General features: G+C 38.7%; 1 protein-coding gene across 1 annotated transcript; it reads right to left on the bottom strand.

Moving 5' to 3' along the window:
* Window positions 1-437: 437 nt before the first annotated feature.
* On the bottom strand, window positions 438-19,402 carry ATP6V1C1 (ATPase H+ transporting V1 subunit C1). Its single transcript, XM_050971330.1, has 13 exons — window positions 19,306-19,402; window positions 15,900-16,082; window positions 13,722-13,789; window positions 12,520-12,605; window positions 11,710-11,804; window positions 7,939-8,030; window positions 6,795-6,893; window positions 5,407-5,475; window positions 3,996-4,088; window positions 3,815-3,908; window positions 3,194-3,291; window positions 1,953-2,079; window positions 438-1,047 (listed from the first exon to the last, which is right to left on the bottom strand). The coding sequence occupies exons 2-13, from the start codon at window positions 16,029-16,031 to the stop codon at window positions 952-954; spliced, it is 1,149 nt and encodes a 382-aa protein (XP_050827287.1). The 5' UTR covers window positions 16,032-16,082; window positions 19,306-19,402; the 3' UTR covers window positions 438-951.
* Window positions 19,403-19,923: the final 521 nt, after the last annotated feature.

Here is a 19,923-nt window from a genome sequence, read left to right as displayed (position 1 = left end):
CCACCATATTCCCTGTGTGGAGAACAGATATTGCAAAACAAAAAAAGTGAGCATCTAATAGTAGAGTGTTCAAAGCTGTACAACTGTCTCAAACTTCAACTGACTGAAAAGAAAGAATTATCAAAATCCCAGCTCAGCCTAGCTTGTTATTATCCCATCTTGCCATCATCTTCCCAGTGATTGTCTCTCATCTTTTCTTTAGAGTCACAAAGATACAAACATGAAAAACATTCATACATGTGTGTGGTGGCCAAACAACATACTTGAGCCTTTCTGCACAAAGCAAAATTAAGTTTCTGCATCTCCTAAAAGTACTTGTGCTGAAGCCAATTGTATTTCTGTACCAGTGCATGCAGGATGCAGCACTGTTAAAGACTTAACATCTTGCTTCAGTTTAGACACAAGTATCTGCAATTTTATGTGGTAGAAGAAAGTGACACATTTGCACAGGTATGTTTATTTTCCCTGTGTTTACAGTGCATCAATTGTAATTTTAAACCATTCAGAAAGCACGATTTCATACCAATTTTACATACTTTACATCACAGTTCAACAACGTTAACACAGTTGTATCTACTAAATCAAATGAACAAAATGGCCATGAACATTTACACTAGTCTTCTGTAAACAAGTTTTTTTTATAAACAACAGTAAATGGAATTAACACAGACCACCATAGGAAAGAGGGATAAGCTTTTCCTTAAATAAATCACTCTGTTTATAAATACTTCAATTCTCTCAATATACATTTACAGACATAGTCGATTAAAAGCTGGTTACCTACACTGCTCTTTAAAAAGAAAATGTCTAGAGATGGACCACAGTGTGTTCAATTCACCTAACATAAGAAGCAAGCATATGATTAGTAGAATGTTAAAAGTATTACTATACTTCAACCTCACTTCTGTTTGTTTACACCAACACTGAGAAGATTGTCATGTTAGGGAACTTTTACTTGAATTCCAGCAAATTACAATCGATCTTGTAGTACACATATGGGTAGTACTCCTGTTGGCTGAGGTTTAAACCTGGAATATCCATAGTTGCCTGCAAATAAAGTTTTGAAACCAGTTATACTCTTACAATTCAGAGGTCTATTAAGAAATAGCTGAAATATTAATATGTTTTAGAAGCAAATAGGCCAGGTAAGATATCAAGGTTAAATTTTCACATTCAAGTGACTGTTTAAATAACAGGTAAAGCTGGAACTTTAATAAATGACTAACAGTATTTTTCAAAAGTAAATACAAAGTGCTTTTTCAAAATCTAGGTAGTTCTGTATCAATAATTCACATCCATTGCTATAGTAAACACATCATCACTGCTACATCTAAACACTGTCAGTTTCTGATGAGAATATTATAGGGTGCTGGATGATCCAGGACGTTATATATGTTCAGCATCTTTAATTTTCACCTAAATTGTCTCCATCCTCTTTCCACAAAAAGGCCTGGAAATACATTACATTCAATATAACATTAAGAATATTTTTTAACTCAGCTAAACTCATGGTACCTTCCATTAACCTTTACCTACAAACATCATTGCTTTTCAATGCCAAGCAAATTAGTAGAATAAGCCTCCCAACAAACCAGTTTTTACACATGAAAATGAGACCTCTACAGATGGAAAGGCTGATTCCCTTTTGACAATGATTCAGCCTTCTTCAGCAGAGGATTGCTATGCTAACTTGCAGTCTGTATCTTTCCATCAGTAGTAGAAAGAATGCAGTAAGAAGAAATTACATGACTTTTAAACCAGACAGCTCTTCAAATATATTGGCTGCAATTTTAAATACCGTCTGCCTTGCAAAAGTGTAAAACAGGCAGCACTTTTTAAGGAGACAAAATTCTCTGTACTGTGAGAAAATGAAGAATATGGAAAGGTACAGCTTTTTAATGATGCCAATAGACTTTGTTTAAACATACTAGTAGCAGTTAAAAAATACTTACATCAATGATAGCTGCTGCACTGCTGTCAAGATGTTTGTATAAGTCATACAGAACTTCCCTCAGTTTCTTCATTGTTTTCTTATTAGGCTGAAGCAGCATTGCCTGGAAGTTAACTGGCAAACCATACCTGAGGAAGTGAAGTAGAAAACCATCGAAATGCTGAAATAAACCTTCTTTCATAATTCAAAGCAGAATTTTTTTTTGAGAAAGAATCCTATGGCTGCTAATTTCTATTTTTGCAAAACCATTCTGTGTCTACAATTCATAAGGCATCAAAAAAGTAGAACTTCAAGCTTAAAATAACAAAACAGAAGTCTAAATATTTTAAAAATAATTTTAAATCCTTGAGTATTTCGCATAATTCTCAATGTTACCTGAACACAGACTAAATTTTGAACACTCCATTAGTTTACTTTGCTTATGACACTTGGTGGACAATTTACTTAATCCTCCTTTCTAGGAGTGTGGAAACAGCTGCCAACATTCCAGTCAGGTTCAGCTTTCTACTTTACTCAAGTTTTGTCTTCACAATAAGGCCATAGCAGCAAGAAGCAGCGAGTTCATGTGATTGGTTTTCTTTTTCTCCTCTGATTTTCTCCATTATGAAAACTGATCAAAAAGGCTAAAAACACCTTGCCCCATGACAGACCACTGTAGCAACGTCTTCAACTATAAAAAATAAAGGTGTTTGCAGAACAACTACAGCTGTTCTTGACTAGTAACAACACTTGTGGATAGTATGAAGACAAAAAGGAGATAAAATTTCTAGTTAGAATATTGAGTGGTTTAATACTGAAAAGTTTAAACTACAAAAGGCATGTCTTGAGGAAAATGCATAGATTTCATGATGCTAAACTATGTTACTGAAAGTTCAAACAGTTTTTATTCTGAACAATTCAAATTTGCCGTTTAAATCTAAGATGTAATTGGTTTATGTTACAAGCAGCTCATACAGTAACCTAAAAATCAGTAAATATGTCTCCCTGCTATGTACAGAGTATCTGTAACTCCTAAAGCAATAGTGAAAAGACTATCCAAGGGTAAGATACACAATTATCTACCTCAAATATTTCACAACTGGCAACACCAGCTATTGCCACCAGTATTCTTACTGCCCTACTTTTTTGCTTCCTCCTTCCCAGAAGAGCAGCATTCACATGCTTCAATTTGGTAAACCCAAGCTAGATGTAAATTCTTACCAAGTCTAGGAAGAAAATCACTATTCAAACCTGCCTCATTACCTTAAAACAGATTCAACAAAGACACGTAATGCTTTCACATGAATCCATGCAATGAAAGCTTCACTGAAATTAACTTTCAGCCACCGAACCAGAGGCCCCTGTGAAAGAAAAGAGGGGAAAAAAATAAGCCATTCAAACATCAGAAAAAGACTCAGCCCATTATGCATGTTTGAGCAGCTACTCAATATCTGTACCATAATAAAAGACAAGCTAAATACAGGGTTCACTATGGGTATAATGGCTCAAGAGTGTTTTGATACAAAGTAAAGAGACATTTAATGAGACTTCCCATTGTCCCTTCAATTCCCCATCTCAGTTGTCATGATCTAACTATATTAGAGATCCTTTTAGTAATATCTGATTATGTAATTCAAACACTTGCCCATTTTCAAACTTCAAACATTATCAGCTGCATTACCAGCCCTTGGTTCACTGCAGTGAGGAGCACTTGTGTTGCATGAAATTCAATTATCCTGGAGTAGATTAGCTGGGGGCAGGTTGGCTACATCATGTCATCCCTACAATGCTTTCTCTGAATCACAACTTCATGAAAATTTTATGTAGCAATAACAAGTCTTAGATGTCTCACACTTTTGTAATGACCAGTTTATTAAGACTTACAAACTGTTTCTTCTTGTCAGTTGACAGTCTATTCATTTCTTCTTTATCAGCTTTCATCTCTTCTTCATTGTACTGGAAGTCACGGACCATAAATCTGCATTTGGAAGTGAATAAAATCAAAAGTGCCTATCTAGAGATCCTTCAAAGCATGAGAGACAGAATGCACACAAATAAACCTTACTTGTATTCTCTGGCTTTGTGCTTGAAGTCATCCACTGCCTTCCTGAACAAGGTGACATTACAAAGGTAGCTGTCTTGGTCCTCAAAGAGTACACTACACAGAAAGAAAAACCAAGTATCAGAATTAGCCAGGTTCAAGTCAGCACAGATCAGCCACACAGTACCACATGTTGTACTATATTGCTACAAGAAAAGATATAAATGTAGATAATTATACAAGATTTGGTTCTCAAATTAAGCACCTCATACAGAATGTAACTGACTGCCCTTAATTGCTCCCTTCATAAATGATGGCAGCTTACAGTTTACATTCAGAAACTTCATCACACAAAACCATTTCATATGATATTTGTTCAAATTAAAACTTATTTAACAAGAAATGTAACTAAAGCTGGTTTAGTACTGAAACATTTCGACTACAGATTTATTAGAAATGTGTGTTTTAAAGAAAAAATGAAATAGATATAAAATAAAAAAATACACCAATTTAAAAGATACAGGTTGGCAAAACAAAATCTTTCTTAGGCTGCAAAGATGACCCCTAGATTTACTATTTTATACTAAAAATAATATTGCTTATTTTGAGGCTTTACCTTACGCAAAAAAAGCCTAAACAGATTTAGACTGCTCCTCAATGTCATGCTGTCTTCAATACAAGCATTCTCCAACAGTTTAACAAGTTCCTTTTCTTAAGCTAGCCCTAGGCCATGGTTTCACGATACTTAAATAAGAAGCACTAGCAGGGGTTCCAAATGTGAAGCTTTCCAGAGCAAGTTCAGATTTTTTAAGTGGTGCAGAACTGGTAGTATCAGATTTTCCTGATCAAAAGGAAACTGACTCAGTCCGTCAGTTAAAATTAACCACAAATTGATGCTTTGTGCTACATGTGGAGTTTATCTTCAATGTGGTTACAAGGTTGCTAAAGTGGTTTACTCTTGTCCACCACAGTACCTCGCACTAGCCTGATACCAGGGACCCAAAGACACAAGCTTCATTTCTTTGTACACAACAAAATCATTTACACTTCCAGTTGTCCATTCTCTGGGAAATTTCAGAGTTCATTTAACTTGTTTCAAGTCCTGTGAATACAGACCTAAAGCTTACAGGCCAGTAGCCAGCATTTGTTGCTTATCTCCACCACACTCCAGCAAGAGGCTGAATATATCTGACCAGAACTAGATTAACTTTTCAATCCTCTTACTCTTCTCACATAAGTTAAGTTTGATAACTTTGTTAACCCTAGAGTTAGTTTGAATCTTTCAATTATTTGATCAGATTTGATCAGATAAAGCTATAAAGTTAGACATATTTACAAGTTTTTGAACAATTTTTAAAATTCAAAGTCTTTCTAGATAAAGAACACCCTGAAATACAGCACATGCAAATATGAGATCTAGCATTTCACAACTTACTTGCTGGAACGTGGTACAACCATCTCTGCTAGTGTTTCATACTGCTTAACCCAGTCATTGTAATTTAACCTAGAGAATACACAGGTTATTGTTAGACTTTTAATCTGAGATTAATGGATCAAGTTTTTTTTTAAGATAAAAACATTTAATCATCACATCTTCCATCTCAGGTGTAGGTTGTCAGAAATATGCAAGACTCAAGAAACACAAGGTCTCCTCATGCTGTTTTTATAATTATTGATAAATAAACTATAGTGACTGCAAAAGTAACACATTTTCAGTCTTCACATCAGCTTACAAGTGCAACATTTTTAAAATGAAAGAACTATGAAATTAAATCATCACTAAGTACAGATCTCAGGGGACCAAATGGAATTAACTGTCAAGGTTAATCAGAAACTCCTCATGCAACCCTGCTCTTTTGAGCAGAGGACTACTTCTTCCACAATTATAAACAGGTTCCCTAGAGTCCTGCACTTGCCTGAAGGACTGGGAATTTTGGAAGCCCTGCCTTTCTGTAGTTAGTTGTGAAGAGGTTCCATCCTTTCAAGAGCAAAAACAAGACAAAGAAAAATAACAGCTGAGATATTCTAACCACCTGCTTTCTGCTAAAGCCATCACAAAACTGTTTTTCCTTCAACAGAGGAAAAACATGTGACAGACTCTAATGGCTCCTGTGGTAAAGAGAGCCAGTGGGCTTTTCATAAATTAGGAGCTCTCTTTGCTTGCAGCTCCAGTCAAGGGCCATTTTTTCATTTTTCAACAGTTTTGAGGCATCTGTATCACCACTTTCCTTGGCAAGGGGAAAACATAAGGTTTCTGTTGTTCAAACATTTCAAATAAGAACAGCCTGTTCCCCCATATCCCCCAGATATGACAGGACATAAGCAGGGTTCCAATGGCACAGACTTAGTTAAGTAAAACCCCAAAAAAACTGTGTTCAGGCAATCTAAAAACATGCAGAGCAAAGCAGTAAAGAGTTCACTCACTAAGTGGTAGAAGTTGGCATAGTCATAACCAGGATAATTTAATTTAAGCCTTCTAATGTAAAACAAGTCATGTTTTTACTCAGCACTTATTTCCATAAGGACACCATCTGGAACATGACTAGTCATAGCAAACACTGAATAAGAGACATAAATCTAATTTCCAGTTTCTTTAAGAAATTCATGACCACTCAGCAGTCCTTATAAGAAGTTTTTGTTAACAAAGGAACCCAGGCACAGACGGTCACTTATCTCTCCTGAGCATCTTAACAATTCTGTTTGCTCATCCAGGAAAGCCCCAAGTAAATTCAGATGTCATTCTGACAGTATTATAGAGCTGTGAGATCTATTATTTGATTTATATTTCTTATTGTATTCTACTCTTAGGATGAATAAACTTACTTCGGCACAATCACTAATAATGTGACCAAATATTCTGAATCAAGTACAAAGTCCTCTTTCTTTACAATATCAGCAAGACTTCTGGTTAGCAAGCTTCCCCTGCAGAGAAACAAAGGCAGAACAATTACATGTTAAGGTTTGAAGTTGTCTGGATAATAGTTTCAAGGGCTTAATATTGTAGCATTCCCAAAAATACAGTTTTACCTACACAATTGCTATTAGCAGAGCAAACAAAATGTCCTTATATGCATTTTATATCTCACTGTCCAAAGTCACTGACGTTTTTATCAGTAGCTCCGCTGCTGTGCGCATTTCCACATTCCAAATACGTCACACACTTAAAACGCCAACTTGGTTTTTTTTAAAAGTGATTTAAAATTGCAAGAACCATTCAAACCATTAACTGTGTATTCTAGCACATGGAGGCTCAGAGTTATAACTAATGTAGTACAGACCTAACATGCAGAATATCAATATAAACTTAATGCAGTGTATTTCCTCATATTCACAAAAGGTTTAACGGCGTGCAGCTGACAAACTGCCATGGCTTAGCACAGAACTTATGTCTCACTCCATAAACAGCTTGTCTTGTACTGTCATTGGCATGACCCATGGCTCTGAATCAGCCAGCAGGCTTGTGCCATTCACTGTAATGGCAGGCTTCAGGCACATTAATTAACCCCATTTGCACAGAAGAACTACTGTACCTCAACCATACTTCAGATAATCATCACATGTACGTGACAAGACAACACACAGTCCTCATTTAATTTAATAGCTGTGTGTACCCAACAGCTGTCTCTGCTGGTAAATTCTGAGGGAAGAACACCAGTTAAGGTGGTGTGAAGGAAAGACTTTCTTATTTATATAAGACACCTAAGCCGCAGTGTTACCACTAACAGCAAGCTCCTCTCAGAATTTATGCGATTTGTACATGCTTTTGTGATTTGTTAATTGCTTTTCAGTCACAGGTAAGTTAACACCAACCAGAGAGCTGGCAATAAATGTTCTTTTATGACAGCTGCTCCTCAAGACTGATAAACACCTCAAAAATAAATTAAGCCTGTATCACTCCACATTTTCTTAAGTTTTCATGATGAGATAATGTTCCTGCACTACATTAGCAAAAAATAATACAACTTACGCATTCTTTCTTTCCAAATTCTGAAGATTCCCTTTCAGATTATTGTATGCCGAGGCTCTTGCTTTTAGATCATTGTCAATCTGGTTTACTCCCTTAAAAACAAAAAGAAAAGGAACTGTGCCTAAAGAACTAGAATAGAACTTATGTTCAACTTGTCACTGCTGCTCAAGTAATCCTGGAGGATGGATTTGAGAAGGATGGCTTAATTAGCGTGATTACCAAAAATGATTCATTCCCATCTAGATAACTTGGCAGTAAGTGGAAGAACACAAAACAAATGAAGCATTTTAGTACATGTTAAACTGCCAACCATACTCATATCAGTGTGTACCCTATACAAGGAAGCGTTTTAAAATCAGCACACTCAGTAACAGTTGGGTAACTGCAAGAACGTGGCACAGTGTTGGTGTGAGATTATAATGCTGCTTACTGCCTCCTTCACTGCCTCCTCACCGTAGTAATGAGGTACAAGCATGAAAAAATTCCCAGGGAAAAGTTTCTGAACACTGTCAAGAGACTCTACCTTTATATAGATTTAGACCACTAACAAAACATTTTGTTTGCATAAAACACTTCAGCTTGGAGATCCAGATATGATTTTGTTTCCACAAAATAAATCTCTCTTAAAAGCAAGGTCACTTAATTAAATAGTGACCTCATTTATGGTAACACCTAAGTTGGCTTGTCTGTAGCAGGAAGTCATCAAAAGCTTGAACATTCTGTTAGTTTCATGTAGCAACACATTAACAGCTTGCACCTTTACAGATAGAGAAATCCTTTAGGCAAAATACTCTGCAAATTACAAAATTCAACAGATGAGTACTTAAGGCTACTTAAATCCTTTGACTGATACAACCTTTATCAGAGCAACATACAGAACATTTCAGCAGGTGTCACACAAGGCATATACCTTCACGAAAACTTTTTAATACTACAAGAAGTAATGCCAGCACCTTTTTTTTTTTTTTTTTTTTTTACATCTACAGGACAGCATAAGGGGAAAATTAATCAGACGATATTAAGCTAGTACCTTTGTGCATTTTAGCTCATCCCCAAACTGACAACCTTTTGCCTTTTCCAAGGATCAAAACTTTCAACAACAATATAACTATGCATTATTAATGACAAACCCCAAAAACGTTTGACACCAAACACTGCCTTTACAAACCAGTTTCATTCAGCATTTTCTACTTGACAATACTGTAATTGCTCTCATTTGTAGAGCCAGTAGTCTTTTAAAAGATGACTGCTTAGACAAAAACCTGTTACTGCTGCACTGACTAAAGTTTATTGTGAAAAACAACCAGCTTTGCTTCCTACTAAATGTTAGAGAGTACAGAACCACAAACCTCAATGCCACAACAGAGCTCTTGAAAATAAATTTTTGTAAAATTATCAAATGAAGCAACAATACAAACTTCCTTTTGTGAGTAGAACTGGTGAATAACTCACAAAGGTCATTGCAAAAGGAGGAAGACTCACAGTATTGATAAGGAAAGTGCCAGTCTAATACATTGCTCTCTACACAGAGCAATCCCAGACATTTAAACCCCTTAGGTAGTCATTAGCAATACATCAGCATCTTGTAGCCATACAACTGAGCTGTTGCACTTCAGTGCATGCCTGAGTTGCTGAAAAAGTTGGACATAGGCACTAAAAATATTGAGGCTGTCTCTTTGCATAAGTCTGGCTACTAATTTCAAATCCAAAGAATAACTCGATTAAGTGACAGCTCTCACACAGCACAAATGCCAGCTCAAAAGTCTTCTGTATTGACACTGGAGTTCACAAAACTTCTGCACGTTAAAAGCTGAAAAAACTGATGAATAGTTTCAGCAGATATCATTTTATTTTAAATGTTTCTGACACTGCTGTAATTTCCTCTCAACTGACAAATGCATTGCAATTGCCATTACTCATTTTGACAGAATCTGCTGCCTGAGTGAGTGAGGATGATATAAAACCACACAGGAAAAGTAGTAATTCATTATTTGACAAACTTTTCAAATTATTTAACATCAACCTGTCAAGCGGCTTCAGAGATTTTAATTAATGTAGCTCTATCAATTTTCCTATATCTTCACTTTGGCATGTGATTACATGAAGACTTTATCTCTGTCAGGACTCTTTCTGCCTTGGGATAAAACTGTTTCAAGTCCTGTGATATGATCTCCTTGGGGTCATTTCTATAGGAACATAAGGCATCTTCAGTCATCTTCCTTCTCTTCTCTACTTTAGGGACATATATCTCTGGCTCACATTTGAAAATATTTTATAAACTATTTGAAATCATATTTATGACACAGGTGTCCTAAAGCTGTCCCTATAGAATACAAGCACAGCTAAACATGAAGCAAAATGGAAACCCCCAACAGGATGACTCAGGCTGAACTCCAACAGACCTGTTTCTCTACATTTACTATCCAACAGGTCAATGAGGTTCCTAAAGTAGATAAGAATGTAAGACAGTTGAAGTTCAGGTTCTAGAGCTTTGTTGAAGCAGATAATTTATCTAGCAGACTCTGGGACACAGACTACCATGCACTGAACATTTGATAATTTTCAAAAAAGGGCATATCACTTCATGTCCTATGTTTCTTTTTCAACAAATTTAATTTCTGCAAAAACAAGTGCTGTACTATGCTGTAAAAAGTTCAGTGCTTCATTTTGGTACCTTCTTCTGAAGAAGCAAATATTATGTGCTAGTATCAGATAATAAGATTTTTATTTTGTATCTGTAAGATATTCTTGATGTGCAAATCTTCAGAGCTATAAGACAGCCAGTCATCCTCTAACAAAAGGCCACGCTGAAGGTGTTTTCCAAGAATACTTAATAAATGTAATTTGTGAAATAAATTCAAGATACAGTGATAGTCCCCAAGAAAATATCAAAAATGAAAGTAGCAATGGAATTCTCAGTCAGCTTTGTAACATGTATTATAATTTTGTAATCTCTGCAAAAAAGTAATGTAATAGTTTCAGGAATCTGCAGTAATAGCACAGCACAAGTCTGTCAGCACTTACCCCCAACCCCATTATAGTCCCTACACATCCAACACCAAAGACTGTCTCTATAGTACCCAGAACAGCCTCTTCTTTTTTGCAAGTTATGTATTTTTAGTTAGTAACACAGGCAGTTCCAAGAGCCAATCTGCAGATTACAGAAAACAGGGAGGGAAAAAAAAAACAACCTGAAGAGGCTGGGAAGGTCTTAAAGCAAGGATTGTCTACAGAGAAGTCTCTCACTGTCTGAATCAATCAGTCACTGCTGAGGACCCTCTAGAAGCTCACAGGCAAGTAAAAAAAATAAAACCCTCCATGTATGCAACACTTTGCCAAGTAAAGATGAGGAAAACACATGACAACTCTCAAATGAGCTGTCTTTACATCTAATAATGAAGTCTTACTTCTCCCCTCACAACTGAGTGCCACAGCTTTCACAATGTACATAAGTTCCCTGGTTCTCTGCTAACAGCCCACAAGGTTTGAGAACATCAGACAAACAATATGCTAATACAGCAAACTGAAATGTAAACATCCTTTCCTGGCTATTTACTTGTTAGCTCAGTGATCCTAGGAAACAAAAATCAGCAAAGACAGCATGATGCCTTCAGGGAGCACTCTCCAAATCCTAGCCACATCCTAATGTATTTCTTTGGTTACTAACTGTATTGTTAGCTGACTAAAACAGACAAATTGCTTTGAGAGCAAGTTTTGTACATAAATTTCTCAAGTTCAAATAGGGAAGTTTTGTAAAACAAGTTACCTTACCTTTGCAATAATTTCTGAAATATTCTTCAAGGATTGCTTGATTGGGTATTTGGCCATATCCCACTGGAACCTTGTTATATAGGTGACCAAGTCAACTAAAATTTTAAAGAATTTTGTTAAGATTGACAATAAAAGGACAACTGTACTATATTCTGTGTAGAACTGCTCTAACAGAAGAGAACTGTAACAGACTGGACCTTCCCATGTGTGGACCCTGTTGCTTAAGAAATTTGAAAATAAACAAGCTGTAAATTATCCATGAACTCTGCCTTCAGATATTGGTTTCACCACCTCTGTAGACCGTAGATGACATTTACTACCAAGTCAAGGATGGTTGGAGAACTACAGACAAGGGCAACTACTTTGTGCTCTGTGTGAAAAATGGGTGGGAGAAGGGAAAGTTATGGCAAATGGCAAAAAAGGCAGCAATGACCATGTGGCTCCCCTGGAGTGACAGGTTTGTACAGCTATCTACAAAAGGCACTACTCCAAGCCCTTATTCACTCATACTAGCCTCTCTTGCATCAATACAAGCTATGATAATTCTCTTAAACGGCTCTGAAAAGAAAATACTGGTTCAGAGAAAAGTGCAGCTCTTTACTGAAATAAAATGCACACTGGCACCCCAAGTTTTTCTCAGCAGGGCTGCTCTTGATCTCTTCATGCCCCACCTGTACTAAGACTGAGGGCTGCCTTGACCCAGGAGCAGCCCCTTGCACTTGGCCTCCTTGTACCTCAGTAAGTTTCAGGATCATTGCCTTCCCTTCTACAGTTTTAGAATACATTAGGATATCACGGTTAACACTTTACCTCCATTGGCCAGAAGATTCTCCTGAACTTTATCTTTACTGTCTTCTAGAACATCAGCCATATATTGGGCCACCTTCTTTACAACACTGAAAATTGGAAGATAAAGATAGAAATATATTTATTAAAATAAAAAAACTAAAAAAACCCAACATCCAAACCTGCCATCTGAGAAACACCATTAATAAAACTCATTTTAAATTGCCTAAGATTGGATTCAAAGTGACTGAATCAAACAAGGATGATGACTGCTCTACATCCAAACTGAGAGGACAAGCTGGGCTCAATATCTGAAGGAGACCAATTTCTCAGTATTCCACAACTTTATTTAAATCTCTATTGTTGCTACTCACCAGTTCTCAACAAGGTGAGGCTAGCTCCCTCACACTGGTGTTGACTTTAAGTGTAATGTCACTATATTGCAAAATTTTTTTTAAAAGTCCATTGTACTTCCAAAATTCTAACGCCTTTCTAGAAGCAGGTAGAGAGGTAGAAGTCAACAGTAATACAAACTAAACACAGGGTAACCCTGACAGTGCAATGTGACACTCACAACCTGCATTCCTAACTGAAAAGCCACGTATAATATTATTTACGTGTGCCAGGCCAAAACGTTTCCTTTTCTATTTAAAAATGTCTATTTAAATTGCTCTCCTTAAAACAGAAGATGGCTTCATGAGTTCTGGTTATGTGAAATTTTGCTACTTTTGCAAAATTCAAATCACTTTCAAAAGGTCATTAGTTTCTTCAAAATGAATAGGTTTTGCACTTTAATATTAATACTTTTAACTATTTCTATGGATTAGGAAATGACATGGTTACTTTCTCCAAGTCTGTAAACAGTATTCCTGCTGAAATACCAAGCTTTTACTTCATTTCACCACCATTTCCTACATCTGTCTGGGTCAATTCTTGACAATTCTCCAGGACTCAGCACCACACAGCACTACTGTAGACAGAACCATCATTCATCAATGCATAATGTTCCACTATTCCGTAAGAAGTTCAGATTATTTTTCTTTCTTCAAGAACAGATACTATGAAAAACAGCATCTTAGCTTTCTTAAATCTGAGCTTGCTGACTGCCTGCAGAAGATCACTGTGATACAAAAAAATGCTGAAAATAACCTGTGTATTAATAGAACTCAGCAAACCATCACATCATTATTCTAATACTTTGCATCCTAGTAAAAATGAACTGTTACCTCTCCACAAATGCATCCAGTTTAGCCAGCTCATCTGACAAACCAACCAAAACATCCAGCGTGCCAACCTAGAAGCAAAGATCAAAATGCATTAGCAAATGTATATAAACACAGAAAGCTAGAATCAGCTAACAGTAAAAACTACATCTCCCAACAAGTATCTCTCCAGAACTACATAAAATGCTGGAGTCTAAGATTTCAGACACCTTGATTTACCAAAGCCACACTCTGTTTCACTTGTTAGATATCACCCTCCCCTCAAAGCACCACAGGATCAGATCTCACTCACTAGTTTGGTGCTCCGCTTCAATTCTGTAACCCAGCCATCCAAAACATGTTAAAACTATGTCTGTGCTATGAATTGGCTGCTTTTTTCACAAAACAGTTGTTTCAGCACTTAATTTCACTACTTTCATCCTGAGCAGTGAAATTTCACTGCTCAGGAATCTCAGCACTGGAGGCAGCCTGGACATTGAAAACTTTGACAATATCAGAGTATTTCAGCAGTGAGACCAACAAGAGTCTGGACTTTTTGCATCTTGGGTAATAAAATATCTAGCTAGTCTACAAGGTTTCATTCTTCCTTCCCTTCTCCTCCAGAAAAACACTTTCTTCCCTAATCTCATGTACTTAAGAGTACACATTTCTTGCTGAAATATTACAGGGCATAAATGAATCTTCTGTTTAGCCAAGATGTTATTACATTTCACATATTTGTAGCCTAGCATCTACTTTCTATACATCTGACCACTCAAATTCACATTAGTCCTTTTGCTGTTTAGCTCTGAAGCAGAAAGGAGCAGAATTACTTAAGAAACATCACACAAAATTATTTTTCATGCCTCACCTTCTTGTGGGCCACAAGCAGAATAAGGAAGCTCATTTTACCTAGTCACTTAAAAGCCCCGGGACAAGCAAGTCCTTAAGCAATAAGACTGCTGTTCAGTGGAGACTAAACCACTGTTTAAATGAGTTTTAACTAAAGGATCTCACTGCTTTAACAGTTTCACCAGGTCCACAGAAGCCAGAGTGCTCCCCACTGTATATAAAGTATATTCAGCTTCTGTCCCAAAGCACAGTAGAAGAAAAAGAAATTGCTTCTAACCCTGATGGGCCCCAACAATTTTCCCCAATAACTCCGAAATGCTGCAGGCACCCTACAGTTTGAAAGTCATCCTGACTCATATCCAAGGATATCCTGGGAGGAGACAGACATTTGCTCTAGTCCCTATTCTAACTCAGGACAGTCCAAATGTAATAAAAGTTATGGCAGTGCGAAGACCTTATAAGGCACACTGAAGCACTCTGTGCCCTGAGCTCATTCCTTAGCAGAGACAGGAAAAAGGCATTGTGCCACCTGAACTTGGTCCATTCTGTAGACCAAGACTGATCTTTTCTCCTCAAATTTGTAAGCTTTGATGGCTTTCACTACATTAAACTGAGCTCCAAATTCTTTTTCAAGAAACATTCAGGCATCAGAAAAGACCTTTTCTAAATGAATACACTGGCTCATAATTTTTCCATGTCCTGATGATTGTATTAAACCAAAATGAACTACTTCCAGATTTTGCTACTATCTGTTTGGCACAGAATAGTTCAAACAGGTTTTTTTCCATTTTCCACAACACATTGGCAGGTCACACTGGAATGCTCAGTCAGAGACAAACCACTGCTCTAATAGAAGAATGCTACTTCTGGACAGAGAAAAGGCAGAGCAGCTCTTTGATCAACTCCTGTATTTTAATTGGAACCTTTTCACTGTATCTCAGACAGAGAAAAGGAGCAGACAATTCAGAAGGGGAAAAATTTTAAAATAATTTTTTTAAAAGGCAAAACAAAACAGTCAAAGGAAACTCCCAATAATCAGACCACAATTTCCTATTTTTCTTCTCCAAGTAACTGCTACCATCATGAGATCAAGACTACCATCCTCAGAAAAAACTGCTTTATTTGCTGAAAGAACACAGGTTGCTGCATCTTGAAAACTTACAGTGTGAACAACTAACTTAGCAGTTCAGAGAAAAAGATAACTGTTGTCTGAATGATTTCTTAGATCCGCACAGAAATATCAAGAGAAGTCAGCTGTTCTCTCTAAAACATTTGCAGGTTTTAATCTAGAGAAACAAAGATGGTGCAAAACAAACACACTTCTTAGGACATGACATGGAGTTTACATACCTTCAAGTCCGGAATATTGAACTTTGAGTTAGTGGAAAGGTTGTTATGCTTTGTAGTTGCTGCATGTAGCTTCTCCCATGTCTGTTGACAGGTCTTTTCCCCAGGAGCAGAAATCAGCCAAAACTCTGTCATTTTTGTGCCTTTATCTTGATGGCTGTTGATTCTGAGGATAAAGGCAAGATGCTAGCAGAAGGGAAGCAAGAGAAAGAAGAAAAAACATCTGCCATTAATACAGCAGTCAAAGCTTTGCCTGAAGAAAAACATCTCACTCCATATTGCTAATGTGCAGTTCCAGCCACCGTTAAGAGATTTTACCAGAAGTATCATGTGCTTTCAAACTCATTTTTTCCTATCTTCCAAATCACACTTACACAGTTGGAAAATCTTTTTAAACTGCCCACCCTGTATGTTAAAGTGGGCTGAGTTTGCAACATTAGCACCTTTCATTATCAACTTCAATTTCATAGAAAGATAACAAGCAAACAATCTAACTGAAAAGAAATCAAATAAAACAGGACCCACATTATATTTTTACAGCTATAAACATTTTCCAGCATCTGTACAACAGACAGCTTTTTCTGAAAACATCAGAAAAAATAAAAAAAACCTAACAAATTTCAACTCTGCTATCTCTTTTCCAATCACTTTTCAGATTAGGACAGTGTTTTAAAGTAAGTAAATGCCTAAGATTATTTAAATGCAATAAACTCTAGTTTATTCTTTCAAGTAAAGAAGCTTCTCCTAGCAGCTAAAAATTCCAACAAAAAGGAGAACACCTTCTAATCTTGATATCTCTGTTACAACTGCAAACCATCAGTAAGATTACACATACTGGCATTAGTCAAGAAAGTGTTGGTACTAAATACAAATGATGCTGGTTTACTTTGCAGACAAGCTCAGGAAGTTAGGAGTATGTGTTCTTCTGTCACTAAGAAGCAGAAACAGCTGGCTAAGAGTTACTGGATGTTTTCAATGAGGGAATGAAGAGCAAAATCAAAGTGTACCTTGACAGAATCTAAATGTCAAATTTTGATATCTGCAATGTATTCTGTAGCAGCTTTGAATGAGTAGAGACTAACCTACATTTCATGAGCACAGACTACAGCACTCATTTTTTTTGAGGGAGAACAAATCAAATGTTGTATTTGCTAGAACTATTATATGGTAGCAAACTTTGCCCAAAACAACACACATAGGTCCTTCACCTGTGTATTCAATCTAGGGGTAGCAAGTTATCAAGGGTGTTGAAATTCCAGGTAAGACATAGGCCTGGCTGCTGATTCTTTTGCTCAGCTACTCAGGAAGCCTAAAGCTGAAGTTTACCAGCCACTAAACCACTATCATGAAGCACAGCCTGGCACAGCAGCCTGGCATAGCAGCCATAGCAGCCATCCCCCTTGGACTTAAGGGGCCTTGTTTCCAGCAGGAGATGATGACACCCAGTTCCTGAGGCCCTTGACAGCACACACACTGTGACTTCTGGCACTGCACCACCAGGCCCAGCACAGCAGTGCCAGACAATGCCAAGGCAGGTACAGGGAGCTGAGAAATCACAATATTTAAAGACCAGACACACAACATCAGTTATCATCATGCCACAGGGCTTCTTGTTTAGCACCAGCTTTAGTATCTCACATAACAGGTCTCCACAGGTGGTCTATTAATTACTGATGATTTGGAACAAAACACATTTTCCTCTTTTTCAGAAAGAAAAAGTCTGGCATGCATTAAGAAAGATAATTATCTTCCTTAATGCATGCCAGACTTGGCACAAGAGAGGTTTTCCTACACTCCTCTGAACTCTGGCCCTATAAAAGACACAGCCAAGGTTACAGTAAACTTCACCAACTCAGGGAGACACCACTACAGCTGATTTTTGCCTGGATTTGACTAGACTAGGACTAGAAAAAGTTGTGGAATAAATGTTGGATAAACAAATTAAGTGGTGGCAGCAGCAACTTGCAAACATCCAAGTAAAAGACAGAAAAGTAACACAGAAATCCAGGATCCTACTCAGGAAGACACAGGGAAATTCTCATGTTTTCCACAAATATCAATATTCTCTACAGAATATTTATAAAATTTCCAGAAGTGGCACAGAAGAAACAGTTGTAGCTGCCAGGAATCATTAAGTCACTGGACTTCCCTTTCTCCCTCACTATTTTTTTTTTGTCTGTGTGGCTGGTTTTCCTGAAGCTGTGTTCCATTTCTAATAGCCATGGGAAGTAAGATGATTTCCCATTTCAGGTAAAATGGAGGTATTATCAAATACACACAAAGGAACAAAAAGCTTGGTCGAAGAGTTTTATGTGTTTTTTACACGAGAGGCCTTGAAACCAGAACAATGGAGAATACCAAACAAGAAGTGAAGAAAGGAGAAGTGCTACAGAACAGTTTGAAAAACAGATACAAATGCAGGTCAGACAAAAAATACATACAGATCGATTGTTAAAATGAAAGCCAAGGAAATCAAAGAAAATAACCACAGGATAAAGCAGGAAATACCAAGTGTTCAAAATAAAATCTAGAATAAGCAGGAAGAATGGGTAACTTATTCCCACAATGTCCCTCTGCGACCAGGATTTTTTGTAATGTACACTGCCTCATCCTCATGTTACTAGGAAAATGGATTTCCAAAGAAAAATCTTTTATGAAGTATACTACAATCTAAAATAAAACTTATGAACAAGTGTTTTCAGCGCTGTACCCAGAAAAACATACAGGGTTGTCAAAACAGAATCTCAACTACAGCATTGCATTAAAAAAAAAAAAAAAAACAACAGGGCAAAGGGCAGGGACACTTGCTTCTATTTAGCTCAACAGGAAACCTCAGTTTACTGATGCGGCTCAGCACTAAGTCCCTAGAGTGTCATTTCAAGCTCGTTTTCAGAAATCACGTCTGGTGCTTGGCCTCCACGTTCCCTAAGCAGAAGCGGACACAACGAGGCAGCCGGGGAGATTGCGCCCTGGGGAGTCCCCACGCTTGTGCGGAGGCGACCTGGGGCTGGCACCGGGGCCGGGGGGCGCTGCCCTCGCTCCCCACGGAGCCGCCGACCCGGATCGCAGGGATTAGATGTCCCTTCCCACAGCCCGGCACCGCCGGCTCGGGCTCCCCGGGCAGCGCTGTCCCTTAGCCCTCCCCGAGGTAAACACGCCCGGCAGCGGCGGAGCGGTGGCCTGGCGGCCCCGGGGCCCGGCAGAGCCCCTGGGAACCGCGGTACCGCCGGGCCCGGCCGGCGCTGCCCTTCGTGCCAGGCCCTGCGCGGCCCGGCAACGGTGGAGGCCGCGCGCCGGGGCAGGCCGGGGCGCTACGGTAGCCGCTCGGGGTAGCCCAGACGCTCGTCCTTCCTTCCGTGTTCCCCTCCTTCCCTGCCCCTGCCCGCTCCGGGCCCGGCCCCGCCGTTACCGTCACTGCTCCATCCCCGGCGCCGCCGCCCGCTCACCCGCCGGTGGGTCACGTGACCCGCGGTCAGCTGACGCCGCCGCAGCGCCGGGCACGAGGGGCGGGAGGCGGCGCTGTGACGCGGCTGCGCAGTGAGTGCCGGGAGCTCTGGGGCCGCGGGTTCGAGCCCCGCCCCGGGGCCATCGGTACCGTACTGCGTACCCTCCTGCCGGGGCTCGCCTGGGCAGCGCTGTCGTCACAGGCACCTCAGGGCACCGACTGCCTCAGGCCACTTCTGATTAATCTGGGCTTGATTAGGGAATTGGTGTGAAAACTACATGTGGCTCAGGGCGGCCCTCTGTCAAGAAGGCTTTGTACGATTCTGCCCTTCGGGTAGAGAAGAATGGTCGGGTTTGAAAGTGTGTGTGCTTGTTCTTGCTGCGGCCAGTAGATTTTACTCAGATTACAGAAAGCCACGGTCAAGAAAACATTTAGTCTGGAAAAGACCTCTAGGATAATCGAATCCACCACGTTGAACACCACCACGTAAACCAGACTCTGCCACTGAGTCTCGCATCCAGTCTATCTTTAAGCGCCTCTGAGGATGGCGACTCCACCACCTCCCTAAGCATGGACAATCCA

This window comes from Serinus canaria, chromosome 2, assembly GCF_022539315.1.
Source record: "Serinus canaria isolate serCan28SL12 chromosome 2, serCan2020, whole genome shotgun sequence".
Taxonomy (NCBI): Eukaryota; Metazoa; Chordata; class Aves; order Passeriformes; family Fringillidae; genus Serinus; species Serinus canaria.
This window is presented reverse-complemented; position numbering and strand designations above follow the sequence as displayed.